At 60.7% G+C, this 19,617-nt stretch overlaps 4 protein-coding genes across 5 annotated transcripts in view; 3 read left to right on the forward strand and 1 right to left on the reverse strand.

The window, feature by feature from the left end:
• The first annotated feature begins 1,632 nt into the window (after positions 1-1,632).
• LOC309890342 (avidin-like) lies at positions 1,633-2,777 on the forward strand. The gene is made up of 4 exons (XM_082784094.1): positions 1,633-1,712; positions 1,786-1,999; positions 2,168-2,288; positions 2,580-2,777. Exons 1-4 carry the CDS (start codon positions 1,641-1,643, stop codon positions 2,677-2,679), a joined length of 507 nt encoding a protein of 168 aa, XP_082640220.1. The 5' UTR covers positions 1,633-1,640; the 3' UTR covers positions 2,680-2,777.
• A 2,919-nt stretch (positions 2,778-5,696) lies between these two features.
• LOC309889603 (avidin-like) lies at positions 5,697-7,157 on the forward strand. The gene is made up of 4 exons (XM_082782479.1): positions 5,697-6,122; positions 6,223-6,433; positions 6,812-6,932; positions 7,019-7,157. The coding sequence occupies exons 1-4, from the start codon at positions 6,051-6,053 to the stop codon at positions 7,062-7,064; spliced, it is 450 nt and encodes a 149-aa protein (XP_082638605.1). The 5' UTR covers positions 5,697-6,050; the 3' UTR covers positions 7,065-7,157.
• A 2,205-nt stretch (positions 7,158-9,362) lies between these two features.
• On the reverse strand, positions 9,363-12,567 carry LOC309889781 (uncharacterized protein; the record flags this gene model as incomplete). The annotated part of the gene is given in 8 exon segments (XM_082782809.1): positions 9,363-9,492; positions 9,494-9,790; positions 9,883-9,951; positions 10,230-10,336; positions 10,831-10,923; positions 11,145-11,257; positions 11,516-11,792; positions 11,901-12,567. Coding segments are annotated over 8 exon segments (1,734 nt in total). The 5' UTR covers positions 12,549-12,567.
• A 177-nt stretch (positions 12,568-12,744) lies between these two features.
• The window catches only part of TLN1 (talin 1), a 30,539-nt gene continuing 23,666 nt past the window's right edge, over positions 12,745-19,617 (forward strand). For both annotated transcript variants that reach the window (XM_082783207.1, XM_082783208.1), the window contains exons 1-4: positions 12,745-12,792; positions 15,777-15,940; positions 19,246-19,343; positions 19,447-19,576. In XM_082783207.1, coding sequence (XP_082639333.1) covers positions 15,811-15,940; positions 19,246-19,343; positions 19,447-19,576 — 358 coding nt within the window. In that variant the 5' untranslated portion in view covers positions 12,745-12,792; positions 15,777-15,810. The remainder of the gene's footprint in view (positions 12,793-15,776; positions 15,941-19,245; positions 19,344-19,446; positions 19,577-19,617) is intronic.

Here is a 19,617-nt window from a genome sequence, read left to right on the forward strand (position 1 = left end):
TCCCTCCTGTCCCCCTGCTCCTGCGTGGGCTCCTCTCCACGGGCTCTGGTCCAGCCCAGGGCCTGCTCCAGTGGGAGTCCTCCACAGGCCGCAGCCTCTGTCAGTGCAGGTCCACCGGCTCCACCGTTGTCTCCTCCATAGTCTGCAGCGTGGAGCCGTGCTCCTCCGTGGTACTCCATGGGCTGCAGGGGGACATCCTGCTTCACCATGGGCCTCACCACAGGCCACAGGGGACTTCTGCTCCGGCTCCTGGAGCGCCTCTCCCCCTCCTCCTCCACTGACCTTGGTGCCTGCAAGGCTGTTCCTCACTCCTCTCACTGTCTCAGCTGCTCTGAGGTGCAGCTTCTTTTTCTATTTTTTATTTTTCCCTGTCTTACATCTGCTCTCACAGAGGTGCAACCAACAGCGCTTATTGGCTCGGCTCTGGTCAGCAGCGGGGCCCTTACGTGACATGGGGCAGCTTCTGGATTCTTCTCACTGAAGCCATCCCTATGTCTCCCTTCTACCAATACCTTGACATGTAAACCCACTATACAGCACTCAAGTCTTCAATACCCAACACTTCAGCACCCAACACCTCAGAACCCAAACATCTCAGCACCCAACTCCTCAGCACTCGACTCCTTAGCACCCAACACCTCAGTAACCAGCTTATCAGTGCCCAACTCCTCAGCACCCAACTCCTCAGTGCCCAACACTTTGGATGCCAGCGGGGCTCCATGTCTGGCTACAGCACCCCAGGGCCAGCCCTTTCATGTGGCACTGCACACAACTATGCATCCTTCCTGACCGAAATATGCACATGAAACCCAAAATGAGCACGTACCTCCTGATTCCCCAGCCTGCTTCCTAGCCCTAGAGGCACACCTAATGCCCAATATCTGAGCACCCAGGTTCTCAGCACCCAAAGCCTTATTGCTAAATATCTCAGCACCCAACATCTCAACACCCAGCATCTTAACATCCAATATCCCAGTACCCGGTATCTCAATGCCCAACAGCCCAGCACACATCTCAGTGCCTGATGTCTCAGTACACAACATTGCAACACACAGATTCTCAAAATGCAACATCCCAATGCCCAGCATCTCAGTACCCGACATCTCAGCACCTCAGGACATGAATATCCAATACCTCAGCACCCAAATCCTCGGCATCCAGCGGCTCAGCACCCAGCATCTCAGCACGCAGTTTCTCAGTGTCCAGCATCTCAGCACCCAATGGCTCTGTGCCCAATGTCTCCACCCAGCCGTTAGTTCTCCCAAGCAGATGAAGCCAGGGAGCTTCTATGTCACCAGGCTGGGGTCCACAGACTTTAACACCTTGCTGTCTTCTGAAGTTCCCTTCTGCATGTACCGGAGGGATTAATTTGGGGTTGTGGCCGCAGCACCATCTCCCAGAAAAGCCACATGCTCCAGCAGAGGCGGCTCAGGACCGGCAGCAGGAGCTGACACCACACAGCTGGCAGTGGCACGGGACGGCGGTGGGCGGCGCGAGCCCCCGGCACGGGGTGTGCAGCCCCCCCGCAGCCCTTCCTGGGTCACCCTGACCTCGCCTGGCCCACTCTGGCCCTGGCTCCAGTTACAGCCCTATAAAGGGGCCAGGGAGAGCCGTGCCAGGCGCTGGGCAGCCCCGTGGCCATGGGGAGCAGTGCCTTCACCCTGGCCCTGTTCCTGGCCCTGGTGGTGTGCATCAGCCCCGCGGAGAGGAAGGTAGGGGGCTAAGGGATGGGGTGAGGGCTCTGCACATGGGGACGGTGCATGGCCCGTGTCCCTGTCCCTGCAGTGCCAGCTGAGCGGGCTGTGGAGGAACGAGCAGGACTCGCTGATGGAGATTTCGGCACTGACCGATGACGGGGGCTTCCAGGGCGAGTACCTCACCCGGGTGACCCTCGCCGGCGGCTGTCCCCGCGTCTCCCCGCTGAAGGGAGCCCAGCAGCAGCCCAGTGAGGTGGCATCGCCCACTTTCGCCTTCACCGTGCGGTGGGACGTCTTCTCCAGTAAGTGCTGGGGCACCAGGGCCAGCACCATGAGTTGCTCCAGCAGCCGGCTGGACTTGTCCTCCTCTGGGAAGTCTGCCTGGGGAAAAGGGGGGGCTTTGGGGCACCCCAGCACAGGGGGGCAGTGATCGGGTGCCGTCCCCCTCCCACCTCACCCCTTCCCCGCAGATGCCACCACCACCTTCGCTGGGCAGTGCTTCGTGGAGGCGAGCGGGAGGGAGGTGCTGAGCACCATGTGGCTGCTGCGCGAAGCCGTCGGGTCCCTGGAGGAGGACTGGAAAGCCACCAGGTAGCGGGGGGACGTGGTGGGCAGAGGCACCGGGGATGGGTCCTCCCCAGCACCCCTCAGAGCATCCCTTGGTGGGGTGAGCAGGGCGTGGGGGCTGCCCCAAGGGAGCCCCCCGGTGTGGGGTTTGCAACCAGGAGGGGGAGAGCTGGTGGGGCTGTGGGGAATGGGCACGGGGTGTCCAGCAGCTGCATGGGACAAGCTGGGGAATATTTGGGGACACCCCCATCACATGCGGTGCTGAGCAGGCTGCGTATGTGGGTCGTCCCACGGGACCTCTCTGCTTCCCTGCAGGGTGGGCAGAAACATCTTCACGCGCAAACGTGCCCCAGGAGGGAAGATCCTGCACAGCTTGTCCTCGTCCTGCGAGGATGTGGCTTCACCCACCCCGTGAAGGTGTGCCAGCTAAGCAGGGGCTCTTGGGGTGATCCCCTCTGCCCCATGGCCACGGCAAAGCTTGCACCCCACAGGTTCTGCATGCCACAACCTAACCCAGCCTCAAGCATTAAAAAAAAAAAGAAAGAAAAGAATCCATATCAGCCAAGGCTGCACTTTTTTTTTTTTTTTTAAATCATCCTTGCTCCCCGCCAGGCAGCAGGACCTGCAAAGCACGAAGCGTTTCCATGCTTTATCAGGCAACAGTTTCCATCACCCTCAGCAGACAAACTCCCACGCCTCTCCCCGCGGCCGTGCAGGTTCCCCGGTCACCCTGACCTCTCCCCGCTCGCCCCAGCCGCCCAGCACAGCTCTGGTTACAGCCCATATTTTGGGTCCTGTCCTCTGCTCTTTGCGCAACCCCATCAAAACCGGGCCACGCGCGTTGCGTCTCCAAAGCAATCTGATTTATTCTTCCAGGCTCCCTCTGCCTCGACAGCTGCCTCTCTTCCGAGCGGGCTTGCCAGGTTTCCGCGAGTTGTTCCATTTCCACCAACATCCATCAGCTGGTGCTAGTGGATAAAAATACGGCCGGTGCTCGCGCAGGGTTTCCCCGAGGAAGGGCTGCAATACTTCTGCTGCCAGCTGGGGCTCTCCCCAGACCAGGAAAAGTTCATACTGCGGGCGTGCAGCAGTGTTGCACAGAGCAAAACAGAGAGGGGCTTCACTCTGCTGCACCAGTGTGGGGCTGACTGAGGGCTGGGCAGAGCGTTTACCCCTTCCCTTGCCTCTTGCCCACCTTTCTGGCCTGCTGGCAGTACAATTCCCAGCACGTACCCTTATGGGCATCCTGGTACCCACAGCCCCCCGCGTCCAACTGCAGGATTTGTCTCTGCGTCACCCCGCAGGCTTTGCCACGAGCTCCCCGTCAGCAGGATGGCACTGCCAGCATCCCCAGCCCAGCCCCACGGGCACGGCAGCTGAAGCTCGGCGGAGCGGCACGGCCCTGGCTTGGCACTGTGCTGCGAGCTGGGGGAGCAGGTTTCAGCTGATTAATCACTTCTAGTGCCTAGCAAACTATTGTCCGGCTGTCTGTCCCCCTTCTGCGGGAACCTGGGGGCACGCCTTGCAGACAGGCTGGCTTCCGTGAGATCCTGCCCACGGGCTGGTGGTGGGAGCAAGAAGTCCTCGCACTCCCTGCCCCAGGAAGGCACTGAAACTGGCACGGGTACCAAAATGCCACCAGGCTGCACGGGAGGCTGGCCCCGTGACCAGCCTGTCACCACGGCTGGGCTCCTCGCATCCTTTTCCTCATTCACGTCCTGCCCGGTGGCTGCACCCACCTGGTTTTGGGGAAGTGAAACTCCCCTGCTGCCCCCTGGAAGCCAGCCCCTCTTTGCCTTGCACCAGGGCTTTGGCTGTCAGCTGGGGAGTGAGGCTGGTGACATGGGGACACCCCCAGGGGTGAGCACGGGGGGCTCAGCACGGTGCATGGTCCCCGAAAAACAAACCACTCGCCCCCATTGGCCATCCCCATGCGCGGTGACATCCTGGGCTGGCAGGCAAAGAACAAAAACGGCTGCCAAAGCTGTCAGGTTTTCTTCAAGGCTTGGCTGAATTGCTGAGACCTGCTGGAGTTGCTTATTAACCCCGCGGGATGGGCTGCCTACAGGCTTTCTTTCAAAGACCGGGGGGTTCGATGTGACCATATAAATGGCTAATCCTACTATTTTCTTTTTAGCACACCAGTTACAATTGCATCTTAGAGGGCCAGCTTTCAGAAAGGTCCGCACAGACAGCTCTCTAGGCTGGGCTTGTGATCTTTGGTTCCAGAGAGGAGTCATTTTCTCCACCGTTTGTGGAGAAATATTTCCCAAGGCTGACTCAATTGCAGGGCTCGCCACGTGCTGCCCGGTTTGGGGGACGTCGGAGGATGCTCGGCGCACAGACCCTGTGCACCAGCTCCTGCACGCGACCAGGCTAAGGTTTATTAAATATAGGAAAAGTAATGGTAAATAGTGCTGATGCTGGAGTTTCTATTCTGCTGATCGAAACCTATCCAGGTGTAAATGAGCTGTGCCCAGGCAGCCAAAGTAAACCCAGCAGCTTAATAGGAAATCCTACCTCGAGGTGCAGCCGATTCCTAGATAAAAACAAAGTCAACACAGCAGCGAGAATTTTTCCCAGAAAGGCACGGCTGCTGTCACAGCAGGGGCTTGTGTGTGTGTGCAGCAGGGAGACCAAGGGCTGGAAAATCATTGGGAAACGAGCCACGAGATCCTAAATCCCCAGACTGGTCCTGCCGGGAAGTGCAATGCTGGGGGAGCGGCGAGGGGCCCGCAGGCTTCTGCGGAGAGGTGGCAGCGAGGTGCCCAGCAGCACGGGCAGGGATCAGTCCTGCTGCTGAGAGAAACCAGGGCTCAGAAGTGAGGCTAAAAGAAAAGGAGAACAGAGCTGTATTTCTGAGCTGTTCCTTACAAGAAATGGATTTTTTTTTTTTTCCTCTGTGCCTGTGGGTGATGACTGGGGAAGTAATACTTGTTTTTCAAGAGGTCACCTTGGATGTTTTTAAGGAACATATGAGAAAATCTGGCATGAAATGAGTCACGTCAGCCTCCTCGGCCGGCAACAAAAGTGAAAGTACGTAAACACACAAATAAAACGACTTGAACACCCCGCCATAAAAATATTTGTCAGCACTAAAACATGACATCCAAGATATTCGAGGAACGCTTCCTTCTCAGAATCAGCCTTTTTCCTCTAACCTGCCAACACAGCAGCAAACCTGTACGCTGGCACACCCAGGGCGTGATGGTTTTATGCTCCTTAATGGCTTTTTCAGGGCTGGGGGGTTTTCCTTATCAAGAAATGAATAAAGACTTTATTAAAAAGGGGTTTGGGAGAGCGTGAGCCCCTGGGGCTGCACCCGGCTGCCACAGCCGGGAGTGAGCTGCACACCTGAAAACCTCGCAGCAGCTCTGGTCCAAATTTGTTTTGGATGATGGAGCTGGGTGAGGAGGAGCGGGCTGGAGCTGTGATGCTGTCATCCCTGTGGGGGTTGGTGTAAATGCTGCTGGGCACACCATGTGCTGCCTGGCCACAGCCCTGAGGTGGCTGAGGGTCAGCCAAATGGAGCATCCTCCCTGGAAGGGGTTTTCCCCGGCTAAGCCTCCGTGCAGCCAGCCTCCCCGCGGGGCTCTTTGTAAAAGCCAGCAAGGAGGGACAGTTTCAACACCGGGTTTTGGGAATCCGTGCCTGCAGCTGGGAACTGCCGAGGTGGAACCGCCCTGATTGCACAACCCAACCCTGGGCAGAGCTGGCACCCCTGCGGCAATAAAAAGGCGAGGGAGCCCTGCGAGGAGCACAGCCGCCTGTCCACCTGCTGCAGAGATGGTGCCGACGACCTCCCTCCTGCTGCTGCTCGGCCTGGCCCTGCTGGCCCCCGGCCTCTCTGCTGACCAGGTAAGGGGATGGGGATGGGTTTGGGGATGGGTAGTGGGACTGTGCCCCTGGGGGCCTCCTTGACTGCCTCCTGCCCGGTGCTGAGCCCTCTCTGCCCCAGTGCGTGCTGACCGGGCGCTGGATCAACGACCTGGGCTCCAACATGACCATCGGGGCTGTGAACAGCAATGGTGAGTTCGCCGGCACCTACTACACAGCTGTGACGGCCACGACAAAAGAGATCAAAGTATCACCACTCAGGGGAAACCAGCACAGCATCAACCAGAAGAGCCAGCCCACCTTCGGCTTCACCGTCAAGTGGAGCTTTTCAGGTTATTCTCCTTGCCCAGCCTCCCTGCGGTGTCCCTGGTGCTTCCCATCCCTCCTTGTGCTGCCCCCAACCCCACCACAGATGCTCTCCTGCCCTTCCCTGCTGCATCCCTGATGATCCCTGCCTTAGGACTCCCCGATGTCTCCCCCATCCCCTGCTGTGCCCGCAGTGGGTCCCCATCCCTGCCCCCAGAGTCACCTCCTGGTCCCAGGACACAAAGGAGGGGCTGGGGCTGAACCCCCTTGCTGTCTGCCCATCTCCATGCAGTCCCCGTCCCCCCGTCCCTCCCTGCCCCAACACCACCATCCCCAAGCGAGCTGTCCCCAGGGCCAGGGAGCCCAGACCCAGCCACGCTCCCCTCACCTGCCCTTCCCCGCAGACTCCATCACCGTCTTCACGGGCCAGTGCTTCGTGGATGAGCACGGCAAGGAGGTCCTGAAGACCATGTGGCTCCTGCGGTCACACGAAGACAGCATTGGTGACGACTGGAAAGCCACCAGGTGAGCCCGGGGCAGAGGCACGGGGCCTGGCAGCGATGTGGTGGCCCCGTGCCTCCTGCCTGACGTCTCCTGCTCTGTCCCTGCAGGGTTGGCATCAACACCTTCACCCGCCTGCGCAAGCGCTGGGAGTGAGGGTGGCCCCGTGGGGTCCCAGGCCAGTGTCAGTGCTGGGCTCCAGACCCAGCTCCTTCTGCTTCCTTTGCTCACAATAAAGCTTTGCTGCAAAATGTCCTCTGGCTCTTGTCTTCTCATCTCTCGTCTGCCAGGACATCCTCCTGTGGTGTCCCAGTGCCTCTCCCATCACCTGTGAGCCCTGTCCCATGATCAATCCTGAGGTCCCCACCACCTCCAGGGGATTCAGGACCCTGCTCAGCCCCACACAAGCTGGGGACAGCATTGTGGCAGTGCCAGCAGCATGCCCCGTGCCACCCGCAGCGTGCAGGGAGAGCCGTCAGGGACAGTCCTTGGCGAGGATGAGGAGTGGGGGGGTCACAGAAATAGCAGGCTGCTGCTGTTCCTCTGCCCGATGGGAGCACCACGCGTCTGAAGGGCTCATTCCTGGCATTTTTCTCATCACTGCCGCTTGTGCCACGGCGTGAAGCCATGCCACGCTGCCTTCCCCTTGCTGGCTCACAGCTGCTTGCTGCAAGGCAGGCACAGCAGCATGGAAAATGGTGAAAAAACAGCATTACTGCGGTGGAAGGGGCTGAGGACATTGCACCGACCCCGAAATGTCTCCAGGGCAGCACCTGGACCTGACGCAGGCTCTGAGACACCCCAGCTCTCCCCTCCTGCTGCTCGGCTGGGTGGCAGGTACGGGGTGCAGTGCCCGGCACTGCTGCCAACACTGCCACGTCTCGTCTTGGACGACTCGCAGGGATATTGGTTAGCCCCAGGCCAACGTCTGGGACTCCAGCTGGCACTGGTAGCATTACACACCCCGCCCTCAAACTGCATAAAAACGAAACAAATGCAATTCTGGGCTCCTAGACCGCAGGAGGTGGCTGGGGAAGGAGCGGCAGCCGCCTTCCCGGGGTCACCTCGCCCTAGAAGCAGAAGCGCGCTGCCACCTGTCCCGAGGCACAGCCCCACTCTTCCGCTTCTTCTTCTTGCGAAGAGAGACGAAGCAAGCAGTTTTACTTCTTGTCCACCCACACAGCACCTCTCCCAGTGCTTTTCTGCCACAAACACGCCTCCTTCCCCGAGGTTCCTGCACCCCAAGCCCCGCGTTGGGCTCAGGAGCCACCTTGGTGACCCCGGCAGAGCTCAGCACGCAGCCCCGGTGCAGCAGCCATCGCCCCCCTGCCCCCCTGCGGGGACGGGGCTGTTGCACCACTCCAGCTTTGCTCCACTTCCTGCAATTGTGCAGCTTCTCCTTACGAAAGCAGAGGTGGGGGCAGACGGCGGGCTCCTTGCACTTCCTCCAGGGGAAGCTGCCGGGTTCTGCCACAGCTAACAGCACCGCAGCCTGGCGCACTCCGTGCTGGCAGCACCTGCTCGTCCCAAATTATTTGCAGGGTGCCACGCATCCCCGGCCTCTGCTGGGCTGGGCAGGGGGCTCCTGCACTCGGGGTGCTTCTGCAGGGCTCCCAGCCCCGTGCCCAGCCCCAGCCGCTCAGCCCAGAGCCAGCTGATTGTGTGAGGAAAATCTCCAATAATTTTCTCCAGACAGGATCTCCTGTGAAACTATTTTATTTGTGATTGTAACAGTGGGCGTCCTGTCAATCAGGAGCACATTACAGTCTATAAACCTTAACCTCTTATTGCCTATTACCTGACACCTGATCACCTCCTGTGTTTTCTCACTGGCTGAGTACTACAGCTTCACAAGCTACTCAACACTCCTCTATAACATATCTGTAAAATTATTAGTTTTTAACCCTTTAATTTCTCCTTTCTTACACTTTGAGAACCCGCGATCTTTGTCTTACTGTTCTCACACTGCTCACCCTGTTTTTCTCAAGCTTCTACCTTATTTTGGAATACCGAGGCCTTCCACTGTCCACTTAACCTACTTAACATTTCTCGTTATGACTACACAACCACCTTGGAACACAGAAACCTAGCTCTCTACTGCAAAAACACAACTTTTCTTTCTCACGCCTTCAAAGCCGGGGTGCTCAGCACCCAGCCAGCGGACAGAAACCCCCTCGGAAGATCAGGAGGCCCCGCAGCCTTCCCCTTCACCCTCTGCACGCCAGCGGAGCTAAGCTCAGAGAGCTCCCCACCCCACCTCGGGCAGGCTCCTGTGACACCTCCGGGGTGCAGGAACAGATCATCTGCAGCACAATCCCTCCCTGGTAACCCCCCCTCTGAGCTACCAGCCGCCAGGAGATGATTTAAAAGCCTGCGCTCTGACAGACCCTCTGCCAACACAGCTCTGCGGGGCGCCCGGCCTCACCCCGGCCGGCGGAAAGCAGGAGGCAAGGGTCACATCTCCCTGGTGTGGTGCTGCTGCTGGATAAAGACACTGCTGGTGCGCTCCTCCTGCTCCTGCCTCTTGGCTCTCCATGGCACCAGCACCCCCGAGGGCGAGGGGTGGCTGCAGGGGAGCTGCTCCCTGCGGCTGGGGAGGGCCCAGCTCGGAGCCCGCCGTGGCAGCAGGGTCAGAGGAGGAGCCGGTGTTGAAGGCGTACCTCAGATCGGGCACGGGCAGGCTCTGCGCCTCTCCCCACGAGGGATTGAGGCTGCCCAGCAGCGAGGTGTCCTCCGGCTCGGTGTTCAGCCTCTCCAGCACAGCCTCCTCCTGCCTGCCACGCGCCGCCTGCCACGCCGGGTGCAGGTGCCTCGCCGTGCTGTCCGTGGCGGTCAGCTCTCGCACCAGGGCCTGCAGTTTGTGCAGCTGCTCCATCAGGGACCTGCGGGAGAGCAGGCACGACATCTCAGCGACTGGCTGCCACCCCAGCACGGGGAACGACCCTCCCCACCATGCCTCCGGCCACCGACTCACGTGTTGTCCTTCTGCAGGAGCTGCACCTTCTTCTGCAGCTCGTGGTTCTGAGCTGTGCAGATTGCCACCCTGCCAACAGCACAGGGTGTGGGGGGAAAAAAAAAAAAAAACAGAGAGGTTTTAACTCGTTAGTCAGCAGGGGGGTTTCCTCAGGGAACAGCCACAGGCACTGCTGGGTCTGGTCAATGCTTGGCTCACGTTGAGCAAGCCCCATGCCTCCCCCATGCCTAACAGAGCAGGAGGGCCATGCCCTGAGCTTCTGAGCCCCCCCAGCAGGGTCTGCTCGCTTTCTGCCCACGGAGACAAGACCCCAGCAGCAGCAGAGCACAGCAGTTGTGTGCCCGTACCTGTTCTCCAGGCCCACCATGTAGATCTTATCCTTGCGACGGCTGTCCAGGGCCAACTGATGGCTCCGCATTTTCCGGCACGTTTTCTTCAGGAGCCACTCCTCAGCCTGCAAGAGCCATGCCTCATCAGCAGCCCTCCCCCGAGGTGATAGCACAGCCCTGACAAATGCTGCACAGCTCTCAGCCTTGAAAGCAGACAGCTGCCTGCCTCTGCGCCCTACTCCTCCCACGCCACTGCACAAACGCAAAAGCTGCAAGGCAAACTCTGGCCTGCTGATAAGACCAGCAGCTTCCTGGCGTAGCAGAGCAATAAAATAAACCAAAGGAAGGCAAAAAGACGAAAAGCAGGCAGCGCACGAGCCACCAGGCAAGCGGGGAGAAGGCTGAAAGCACTCGTGGTGTTACTGCCTCCTGCGGTCAGTCTCACAAGGGGGGGAGACCAAGAGCCAGGGCCCAAAAGGGAGGAGCAGGACCCTGAGGCCTGCTGCATGTGGCCCTGCCGAGGCACCATCCTGCATTTTCAGCTCTGAAGGAATCAAAGTCTGAGGATTTTGAGGAATCAAAATCTGTTTGGGACTGGCAGGCTGCAGCCAGGACTCACTTTGCTCAGTTGCTGGCCGGTCTGCAGTGGTGCACCTTTGTTCTCCAGGAGCTGATTCCCCTCCCCAGGCAGCACCACCTCCGGTAAGGCAGGCTAGAAAAACAGCAGAAATAAGAAATATACCTACTGAAAATCCAAAGCAAAGGGAGGGAGCCCACCCCGGGGCAGAGAAGGGATGCAGAAGCTCCCCCAAAGCTTTCCCCAAAGATGTCTTCCCTTTTCTCCAGGCAAGGGAGAAATTGCTCCGAGGAATGTGATGAGAAGAAAAGGCTGGGCCCAGCAGCACAGGCTGCCTTAGGCACAGCAGTCAGTACCTGCATGGTGGCTTCGGGCATGGGCTGGGGTCCAGCATCCACGTTAACAGCAACTGGGAAACTGGTGCCCGGCTGCACTGCCACATCCATGCTTTCCTGACCCATCCATGGCTCTGGGGAAGGAAGGAAAGAAGGGAGAGTCAAGCTGTGGGCCTCAGCGAAGCAGCACAAAAACCTCACCAGCCACATCCGAGTAGCGTGAAATTGTGATTTTATGCCTGCAGAAAGGCACGATAGCAGCCTCTGCATCACTGCTTTGTGCCCCCACAGGAGGCCTCTGTGTCAGGGTGCTTTTCTGCACACTTTCCTTCTTTTTTTCCAGGCACAGCACCACCCAGAGCCAGGCCCGAAGGGCCCCCCACATCGCTCACCAGGGTTGATGGAAACATCTCCTTCTCCTGTGTCTGCCCTCACGCTTCTTTCTGGTGCCGGCCAGCCTTGCTGGGGGGAAGAGCTGTGATCACCCTGCACCACGTCCGAGCTCTGCGTGTTGCTGGCCGGGGCACTGCCGGGGCTCTGGGGCAGGCTCCGCTCCCCAGAAACGCCGCTCTTGTTGCCAGGCAGCTTGGAGATGTACAGCGACTCCACCGTGTCCAGAAAGGAGCTCAGCATGTCCAACAGCAACTCGTCCACCTCCCGGTTCAGCCGCTATAAAAAAACAAACAAACAAACAAACAAAAAAAACCTCAATCCTTCATGAGCACAGAGCCAATCCAGACCCCCCCAGGAGGAGCCACCCCCCCAGGCAGAGCTCACCTCGAGGTCGGGCATGCTCCCCTGGGCCAGCAGGAGCCTGTCCCCGGCCACCTCACCCCCCTGCCCCCCGGGTGGGTTCTGCTTCTGCTTCTGCTCCCCCGGGGGCTGCGGGCTCGGCACGGGCTCGGCGGGCACCGGGGGGCAGCGGGGGGCACCGGGAGGGGGCGGGGGGGGGTGAGGGGCAGCGGGGAGCAATGGGGGGGGGCACCGAGGAGCACCGGGGGGCACCGGAGGGCACTGGGGGGGAGCAGGGAGCACCGGGGGGGGGCACGGAGCGGCACCGGGGGGCACTGGAGGGCACTGGGGGGGAGCAGGGAGCACCGGGGGGGGGCACGGAGCGGCACCGGGGGGCACTGGAGGGCACTGGGGGGGCGCGGGGAGCACCGGGGGGCCCCGAGGAGCACCGGGGGTCACCGGGGAGCATTGAAGAGCAGAGAGGAGCACCGGGGAGCCCCGAGGAGCAGCGGGGGTCACCGGGGGGGCAGGCCTCGGCCAGCGTGCGAGCAGCATGGGGTAGGCAGGGGGGCTGTAGGGCGGCTCGGGGGGCACACCGGGGCCCGAGGGAGGGCTGGCGGGGCCGGGGGGCAGCGTGAAGGCGGCGGGGAGGGACCGTGAGTGCAGCGGGTCCGGCGGCGGCGGCGGCTCCATGGGGGCTCCGGCGCCGATCGCGTCCCGCCCCCTGGGCGCACTCCTTTCCCGCCCTCCGCCGGCGCGCCGGCGCGCCCCGCCCCGCGAGGCCCCGCCCCGCGGCCGCTGCGCGGCGCGCCGGCGCGCCCCGGCGGCGCATGCGCGGCGGGGGAATGGTGGCGGGAGGGACGGAGGGCGGGGGCGGGAAGCGGGCGGTGCCGCCCCGCTGCCGCACAGGCTCGGCGGGCCCGGCGCGCTGCTCCAGGTACACGGGGCCGGGGGAGCGGGCACCGAGCCCCGAGGGGCGCCCCGGCAGCGGGAGGGGGCCCGGGGCAGCGGGGGGCGACCCCCCGAGGGGCGGGGTGCGGGAGGGAGGGGAGGGCGCGGGCGCGCTGCGGGGGTCGCGGCATCCGTGGGGGTGTCCCCCCCCCCCCTACCCCCCACCATCACCATCACCCACCCTTCCTCCTCTCTTCCTCCCTTCTCCTCTTCCTCGTCTGCCTCCTCCCGGGGTCCCGGGAGCGGCCGCGGTGTGACCCCGCGGGCAGGGAGGAGGAGGAGGAGGAAGGCTTCGTGCCGGCTGACAGCTCGCAGACCGGCAGAATGGGGCGAAACCGGGCGAAATTGGGTAAAAGGGGGGGGGGGGACAGGCGCGCACCCACCCCCCACCCCCCGCCCTCGGCAGCCAGCCGGTTACGGGATTTCCGTGCCCGCCGGTTACAGATTAACCCCGAGGGCTGGGCTGTGGCTCGCGGCTGGTTAAAAGGAATTAAAACGACACCAAAAAAAAAAAAAAAAAAAAAAAAAAAAAAAAAAAAGAGGTAATAAATTAAATCCCCCAGCTCCCCGGATCCTGCCTCGCCGCCGGGCTGTGACCGCGGGGCGGAAGGGCTGGGGGAGCTTCCTGCAGCGGGGGCACCCTGCGGCTCCGCTGGGGCAAAAACAGGGGAAATCGGGAAACGGACCCGGAAGATAGTGAAAACTGCGGAACGGGTGCGCTGGGCGCGGGGCTGTGGCTCCAGGGAGCGTGCCACCACCGTGCCACACCGCCTGCCCTGCCGAACAGCAAACCCCAAAACTTTACAGCTGTTTTTCCATCACCGTTACCATTACCAACGTAAAACTTTATTTTTTTTCCCCTGCCCAGGCGCGCAGGGCCCGGTGCCGGCAGGGCTGGCACCCGCTGCGTCACCGGGGCTCGCCGCAGAAGCGCCCCCGGCCACCCCGTCTGCCCCTGCTTGCCAGCAAGGCTTGTTTGCCTTCCCTGGAGCCTGGCCAGGAAATTCGGTGTGCATTCACCTAGCCCTTTATTATTATTATTATTATTTTTTTTTTTTTTTTCTCCTTTTTAACTTTTCTCTCCCCCCCCCTCATCCCGAGGGGTGGCACGGGGGTGGCCGTGCTCGCCCATCGCCGTGCGCCTTGCTGTCTGGTGCCCATGGGAGGCACCGGGGGCGATTTGCAAACCACTGCACGTGACGAGGCGCCGCCAGATTGCCCTGGGGTTCGGGGCGTGCTGCTGTGAGCAGCAGAGCCCACTTCTGCTTTGCAGCCCGGCCAGAGCGCCTGGGCTGCTCGCTGGGGGTGTTGAGCACCTTGCACGTGAGTGCCTGCAGCGTTACGCCGGGTGTGGAGCTGCAACGCCCACGGCAAGTGCCCTTTTCCCCCCAGCCTGAGCTCTCTGTGCTTGGCTTTTCGCACCCTGCTTTCAGCCTTCGCCTTGGCCACGTGCGGCTGCTGGTGGTCGTGGAGGGCGTGCGTGGCGCGGGGCGGCCCCTGCCCTGCTGCAAAATGTTGCCTTTTCCCCTCTGGTGATGGAAACGCCTCCAAAAACGGTTTGGGTTCCTCCTGAAGATCTGTTTTGGTCAAAGTTCTTAAAGAGTGGGGCTGCTGGGATGGTCGGCACGGCTGGACGGGTTCCTGCCCGCTCTCACCATCCTTTTTTTGCTCCCTCCTCAGCGTTACCCAGGTTTGGGCTGGGAGGGAGTTAATTTCATCATCTGATGCTGTTCCCCTCGTGGTCCTGACCCTGCCCTGGAGGCTGCACGTCCTCCGTTCCCCAGGGCGGCTCAGGGGGCAGGGATGGAAGGCAGCCCTGCGCTCAGCTCCGGAATATTTTTAGATGTAGGGAAGATGACGAGCGCCGGCCCACTGACCGCAGCAGCCCGCCCTGCCTGCGAAACACTCAAAAAAAAAAAAAAAAAAAAAAAAAAAAAACCTTTTCCACCACCGGCTGCCGCGGGGACTCATCCTGCCCGGGGGGCTGCGGGGCAGGGTGCGTGCTCGGGGTGTGTGGAGGGGGGGAGCCCCCGCTCGCCTCGCATTCCTCGTCGGCGGGGGCCGAGGGCCTCTGCGAGGGCTCCTGCTGCACGCAGCATTGCCGAACGGCTCAGGAATGCGCAGCTGGAGCCGCTCCATGCACTGGTGGAGGCGGCACCGCGCTCCTCCCGCCCGGCCCCGGGCAGATGCGGTGTGCATCCGCTGGGATTCCTGCCTCCTCCGGCTATCCGAGGCTGCGGGGAGCCTGCAGAGGGTCAGCCCCGGTGGAGGAGCGGGGTCGCTCCGTTCAGTGGGCTCCAGAGGGCACGGGGCACCCAAATTGCCCCTTGGAGGTGGGGCTGAGGTTTGCATCGCCTGTGCTCCCCCCCGCCCGGTGCAGGGGTCCCTATCTGCTCCCCAAGGGCTCTGCGCCCCCAGGAAGCACGCACGGGTTTTCCGGGCTCGGCACCTTGGGGTGGCCGTGTGGGACCTCTGCTGGGCCCCGATAGCGGGGCCGGACACTGGTGGCCTCGGGTCAAAGCAGGGTTTTCCTTCTTGTGGCTTCTGTGTCAGGGCGGTTATAATTAACCCCCTTCCCGTCACGCTGCCCCAGCTTATCTCGCCGCCCTGCTGGCACGCGTTTCCTCCTGGCTGCTGGGCGAGGGCTGCAGAACCCACCCTGTGATGCTGGGGTGAAGGGTTGGGAAGGCACCGTCCCGGACAGAGCTCAAAACCACCCTTGGGTGCTGCGGGGCGAGGGGCGAGGAGCTTCATCTGAAGCCCTCGTGTCCATGAAGGACCTCGGTAGCCGTCACCACCAGCCCTTGCTGGCTTGGGGAGCCGAGCCCTGATCTCTGCTCCCCCTCCACAGCACCCAGGCACATTTGGTGGGGCGAGCACACAAATCTCCTTCACCCGAGAAGATCCCGGCCGCCGCCCGGTCCCCGGGGTCCTGGCACCGAGAGCTGACCCCCTTGTGTCCCCCGGCAGGTGACGCAGGAGTGGGGACGGTCCAGCCGCCACCATGGTTGCCCTCTCGCTGAAGATCAGCATCGGCAATGTGGTGAAGACGATGCAGTTCGAGCCCTCCACCATGGTGTACGACGCCTGCCGCATGATCCGGGAACGGGTGCCTGAGGCACAGATGGGACAGCGTAAGTCCACGGTCACCCCGTCTTCTCCCTGCAGTGCCCTCCTCCTCCTGGGCTCGTCCCCCGTCCTCTCCTGCTGCCCCAGTCTCTGTTTTCCCAGCTGCAGCTCCTTTTTTTCCTTTTCATGCCCCAAACAGCCTCTCACCTGCCCGGGACAGGCTTGGCACCGGTGCTGTCAGGACACCAAGCCCCTCTCCCACTGCTGCAGCTTTGGACAAGCCAAATTTATTTCAGGCTGCTCTCTGCGACCTGTTGCTGCTCAGCATAAGGCTGTTCAGTCCCCTAAAAAAAATAAAATTAAAAATTTGGCATTTCTCAGCCTCCCCTTCCCATTTCATTCCATGCAAGCCTGGGTTTCTGCACCCAGAAGAGAGTAGCAGTGGGGCGCGTGTTTAAGGTTTAAGGGAGAGGGGAGCCTGTCCCTGCTAGGGGGCAAAGAAACTGGATTCTGAACCTCAGAACCTTTTGTGCAGAGTGGTTTTTTTTTGTAGGAGACAGCCCCCATCCACGAGGATGCTCTCGTGTTCACTGAGCACCGTGGCTGCTTTTGGAGGTCTGGAGTTTTTTGGGGTCTGCTCCCCATGGTGCAGCGATGCTGGTGTGGGTGCGCTGCAGGTCCTGCTCTGCCAGCGTGCTGGGAGAGGTGGCCCAGATATCGCTGCTTGGTGGCCCTTTGCTGGGCGCACAGGCTCCCAAAAATGAAGGCAGTATCCCCGCCGTGTGGGGTTGCTGCCCCAAAAAGCTCCGAGAGGAGCTGACATGACCTGCATGCTCAGGGTGTGGGTCGTCAGCTTTTAAGGTCACTTACTTGAAAATTAGTATTTACTTATTTTATAAGTATTTACTTATTTTTACTTACAAAGTATTTTTCTTTAAATGAGAATTTAATTTAAATGAGAATAACCAGTATTTCCTGCAGCCTGACCGGTGCTCCCCTCGCACCCCCATGCTCCCCATCAGCTCCCTTTCAGAGCACAGGGCCAGACCTCGGGGCTCTCTGTGCTCCCTCATTTATGCCTGGGACGAAATGTGGGGGCTCAGGGCGGCAGGGGAACACAGGGGAAGTGCAATAGTGGTCCAGCTCTCCGAGCCAGCTCCCCGCCTGCCTCTTGTCTCCTCTCCCCTGCCTGCATTCATTAATCTGGCCAAGGCTAGGTGGGCTTGAGCAGCCGCAGTGCTCCCGGCGGGTGCTCCTGCACCATATAAGTTCACTTTTCCTTTCTTGGGGAATGTACATCCCTCCCCGGCGGCCCTCCGCGAGGCCGTGACGTGCTGTTGAGCTGCTACCTCGCCGAGCCTCTTTTCAGCTGTAATATCTCCCTGCTGCCGTCAGGCTCAGAATTAAGCCGATGACAAACGAGCTCACCATGCGAGCCGTGCCCGGGCGATTGATTCCTGCCTCGGGCAGGGAGCGGCCGCGGTGTGGGGACCACGGGAGGAAGAGGAGAAGGAGGAGGAGGAGGAGGAGGAGGAGGAGGAGGGGAAGGCGACGACATCTGGGAGCAGCGGATTCCTGGCGGAGCAGAGGAAATGCCTTCTCGCTCTGTGTGACCGCAGCTTTCGGTTTCGGAGGGGGACGGGGTGTTTATACAGATCCGCAGCCATTGCATTTCCTGCCCCTGGGCCCGGGCCAAGCTGCTCGTAAAGGGCGAGGAGAAAAACCTTAAAGGGAGCTGCTCGTGCCCGAGTTCCTGCCCCCTTGCTCACGGCTTTTCCCTAGAACAGCTGGAGCTCGGCCCTGCTGGAAACGGGGCTGGGCTCAGCGCTGCTGCTCCTCGCTGCCTCCCCTTCCCCACCGCCGTGCCCCCGGCTCTCCAAAATAGTTTGGGTTGCAGTTTTGGGAACCTCGCACACAGATCTTCCCTTTCTCTGCTCAGAGCTCTTCTTTCCCTCTGTGACCCCTGCAGCTGTTGTTTCTCCTCGCTGCCCTTACCCGGTGGCCCTGGTGGATCCCTTTTCTAGCTGCTCGTTTATTTTGTCACCTTCAGCAGGGTTGGGCTGCTTAAATCTGGGCACACCCAGCCCCTGCCCCCCAGCAGACCCATCCTGAGCGTGCTTTCCTGCCCTGCTTCTCTCTCTCTGCGCCAGGAGAGGGGTCTCAAGCTGCTGGGCCAGTCATTACCCAATTCCCCTGCTTTTGGCCTGGGTTTTGTGGCTGAAATGTGGCATCCCCGCACCCTCTGTGCACAGCCTCCAGCTCTGCTCTTGCCCCGTGTCAGGAAGCGCCTCTCCCCTCCTGAGCCAAAGATCCAGACAAGCTGCTCGGTTTTCAGAGCTTTAGAATTATCCTCTTAAAATTGGCTTCGAAAATAGTTGTTTTCTTTTATTAAAAAAAAAAAAAAGGAAAGAAAGAAAGAAAAGAGAAGCAAAGGCCAGCCTCCCTGCTTCTCCTGTTCCCTTTAGCAGGATCCTCAGCACAGCGTGAGCCGGGCAGGCGCAGGGCAGCTCAGGAATTTCCCCTTCCCCGCCAGCAACGCCCGCTTACAAAACCAATGGCCGGCCCAGCAGCTGCTGGAGGGGAGGAGAAGGGCTTTTGGAAGGGAGGAGAAGGGCTTTTGGAGGGGAGGAGAAGGGCTTTTGGAGGGGAGGAGAAGGGCTTTTGGAGGGGAGGAGAAGGGCTTTTGGAGGGGAGGAGAAGGGCTTTTCCCGGGGCCAGACCCCGTCCCGCTTCTCGCAACAAGAGCAGCGGGGCTGTCCCTGGGCTCTGGCAGCAGCCGACCCACCCAGTCCCCTGGCACAAGCTGGCAGGATTTATAGAACATGGCTTCTGCACCAATTCACCGTGTCCGAGACCTTGTAAACCTCCAGCACGTCCTCCTCCAGCCTGCTCCTCCCCAAAGCAAGGAGTGCCAGCTTCTTTAGTGCCCCGTACCGAGCGTGTCCACCTCGGTGTATTTTCAAGGGGCAGCAACGCCCCAAGGTTTGCTGAGGTTGTACAGACCGGGGAGGAGATGCCCTCTGCCTCGTTCCCAGCACCCTTCCTGGTAAAACTCAGCGTTTTTTCACCGTGCTTTGCCTGTTAGGTTTTGCAGCATCTTGTCATCGTGCCTTGTTATGTTTCGCACCAAAGTTTTCAGCTGTCAAGCACAGCTCCAAGCTCTCTCCTCAGCTGTGGCTGTCACCATTGCGTAGGCGTGCTTTCGATGAATTTCCCTGTAGATAAGTGGATGTCAAACACCTACCCCGGCGCTCCTTTGCCAGCTTTGTGCCCACTCAGGCTTTCCCCCTGCTCGTGGCAGCGGTGGCTGCTCGCCGCAGCGCTCTTTCCTGGCCTGGGGCTGTGCTGACACAGGCTCTCTGTTTTCCAGCCAACGATTTCGGGCTGTTCCTCTCGGATGAAGACCCAAAGAAAGGGATCTGGCTGGAGGCTGGGAAGGCTCTGGACTACTACATGCTCCGCAATGGGGTAAGCACTCAGCCCGCATCGTGCACCCCGCGTCCCCCCATGGTCAGGGGGAGCTGCGGGTGCCCGGTGCCGGTGCTGGGAGCTGTGCTCGCTGTGCCTGCAGGACACCATGGAGTACAAGAAGAAGCAGCGGCCCCTGAAGATCCGCATGCTGGACGGGACGGTGAAAACAGTCATGGTCGACGACTCCAAAACCGTCACAGACATGCTGATGACGATATGTGCCCGGATCGGTGAGAGGACGGGTTTGGTGAGGGGCGGGAGGGTCTCAGGG

This window comes from Aythya marila (genome assembly GCF_965140915.1).
Source record: "Aythya marila genome assembly, chromosome: Z".
In the NCBI taxonomy this organism is placed as follows: Eukaryota; Metazoa; Chordata; class Aves; order Anseriformes; family Anatidae; genus Aythya; species Aythya marila.

Coding starts and splice junctions, on each gene's coding strand:
- LOC309889603 (XM_082782479.1), top strand. CDS start 6,051: ATGGTGCCGACGACCTCCCTCCTGCTGCTGCTCGGCCTGGCCCTGCTG. Junction 6,123..6,222: donor CCGGCCTCTCTGCTGACCAG/GTAAGGGGATGG, acceptor TCTCTGCCCCAG/TGCGTGCTGACCGGGCGCTG. Junction 6,933..7,018: donor GACGACTGGAAAGCCACCAG/GTGAGCCCGGGG, acceptor CTGTCCCTGCAG/GGTTGGCATCAACACCTTCA.
- LOC309890342 (XM_082784094.1), top strand. CDS start 1,641: ATGGGGAGCAGTGCCTTCACCCTGGCCCTGTTCCTGGCCCTGGTGGTG. Junction 1,713..1,785: donor TCAGCCCCGCGGAGAGGAAG/GTAGGGGGCTAA, acceptor CTGTCCCTGCAG/TGCCAGCTGAGCGGGCTGTG. Junction 2,289..2,579: donor GAGGACTGGAAAGCCACCAG/GTAGCGGGGGGA, acceptor GCTTCCCTGCAG/GGTGGGCAGAAACATCTTCA.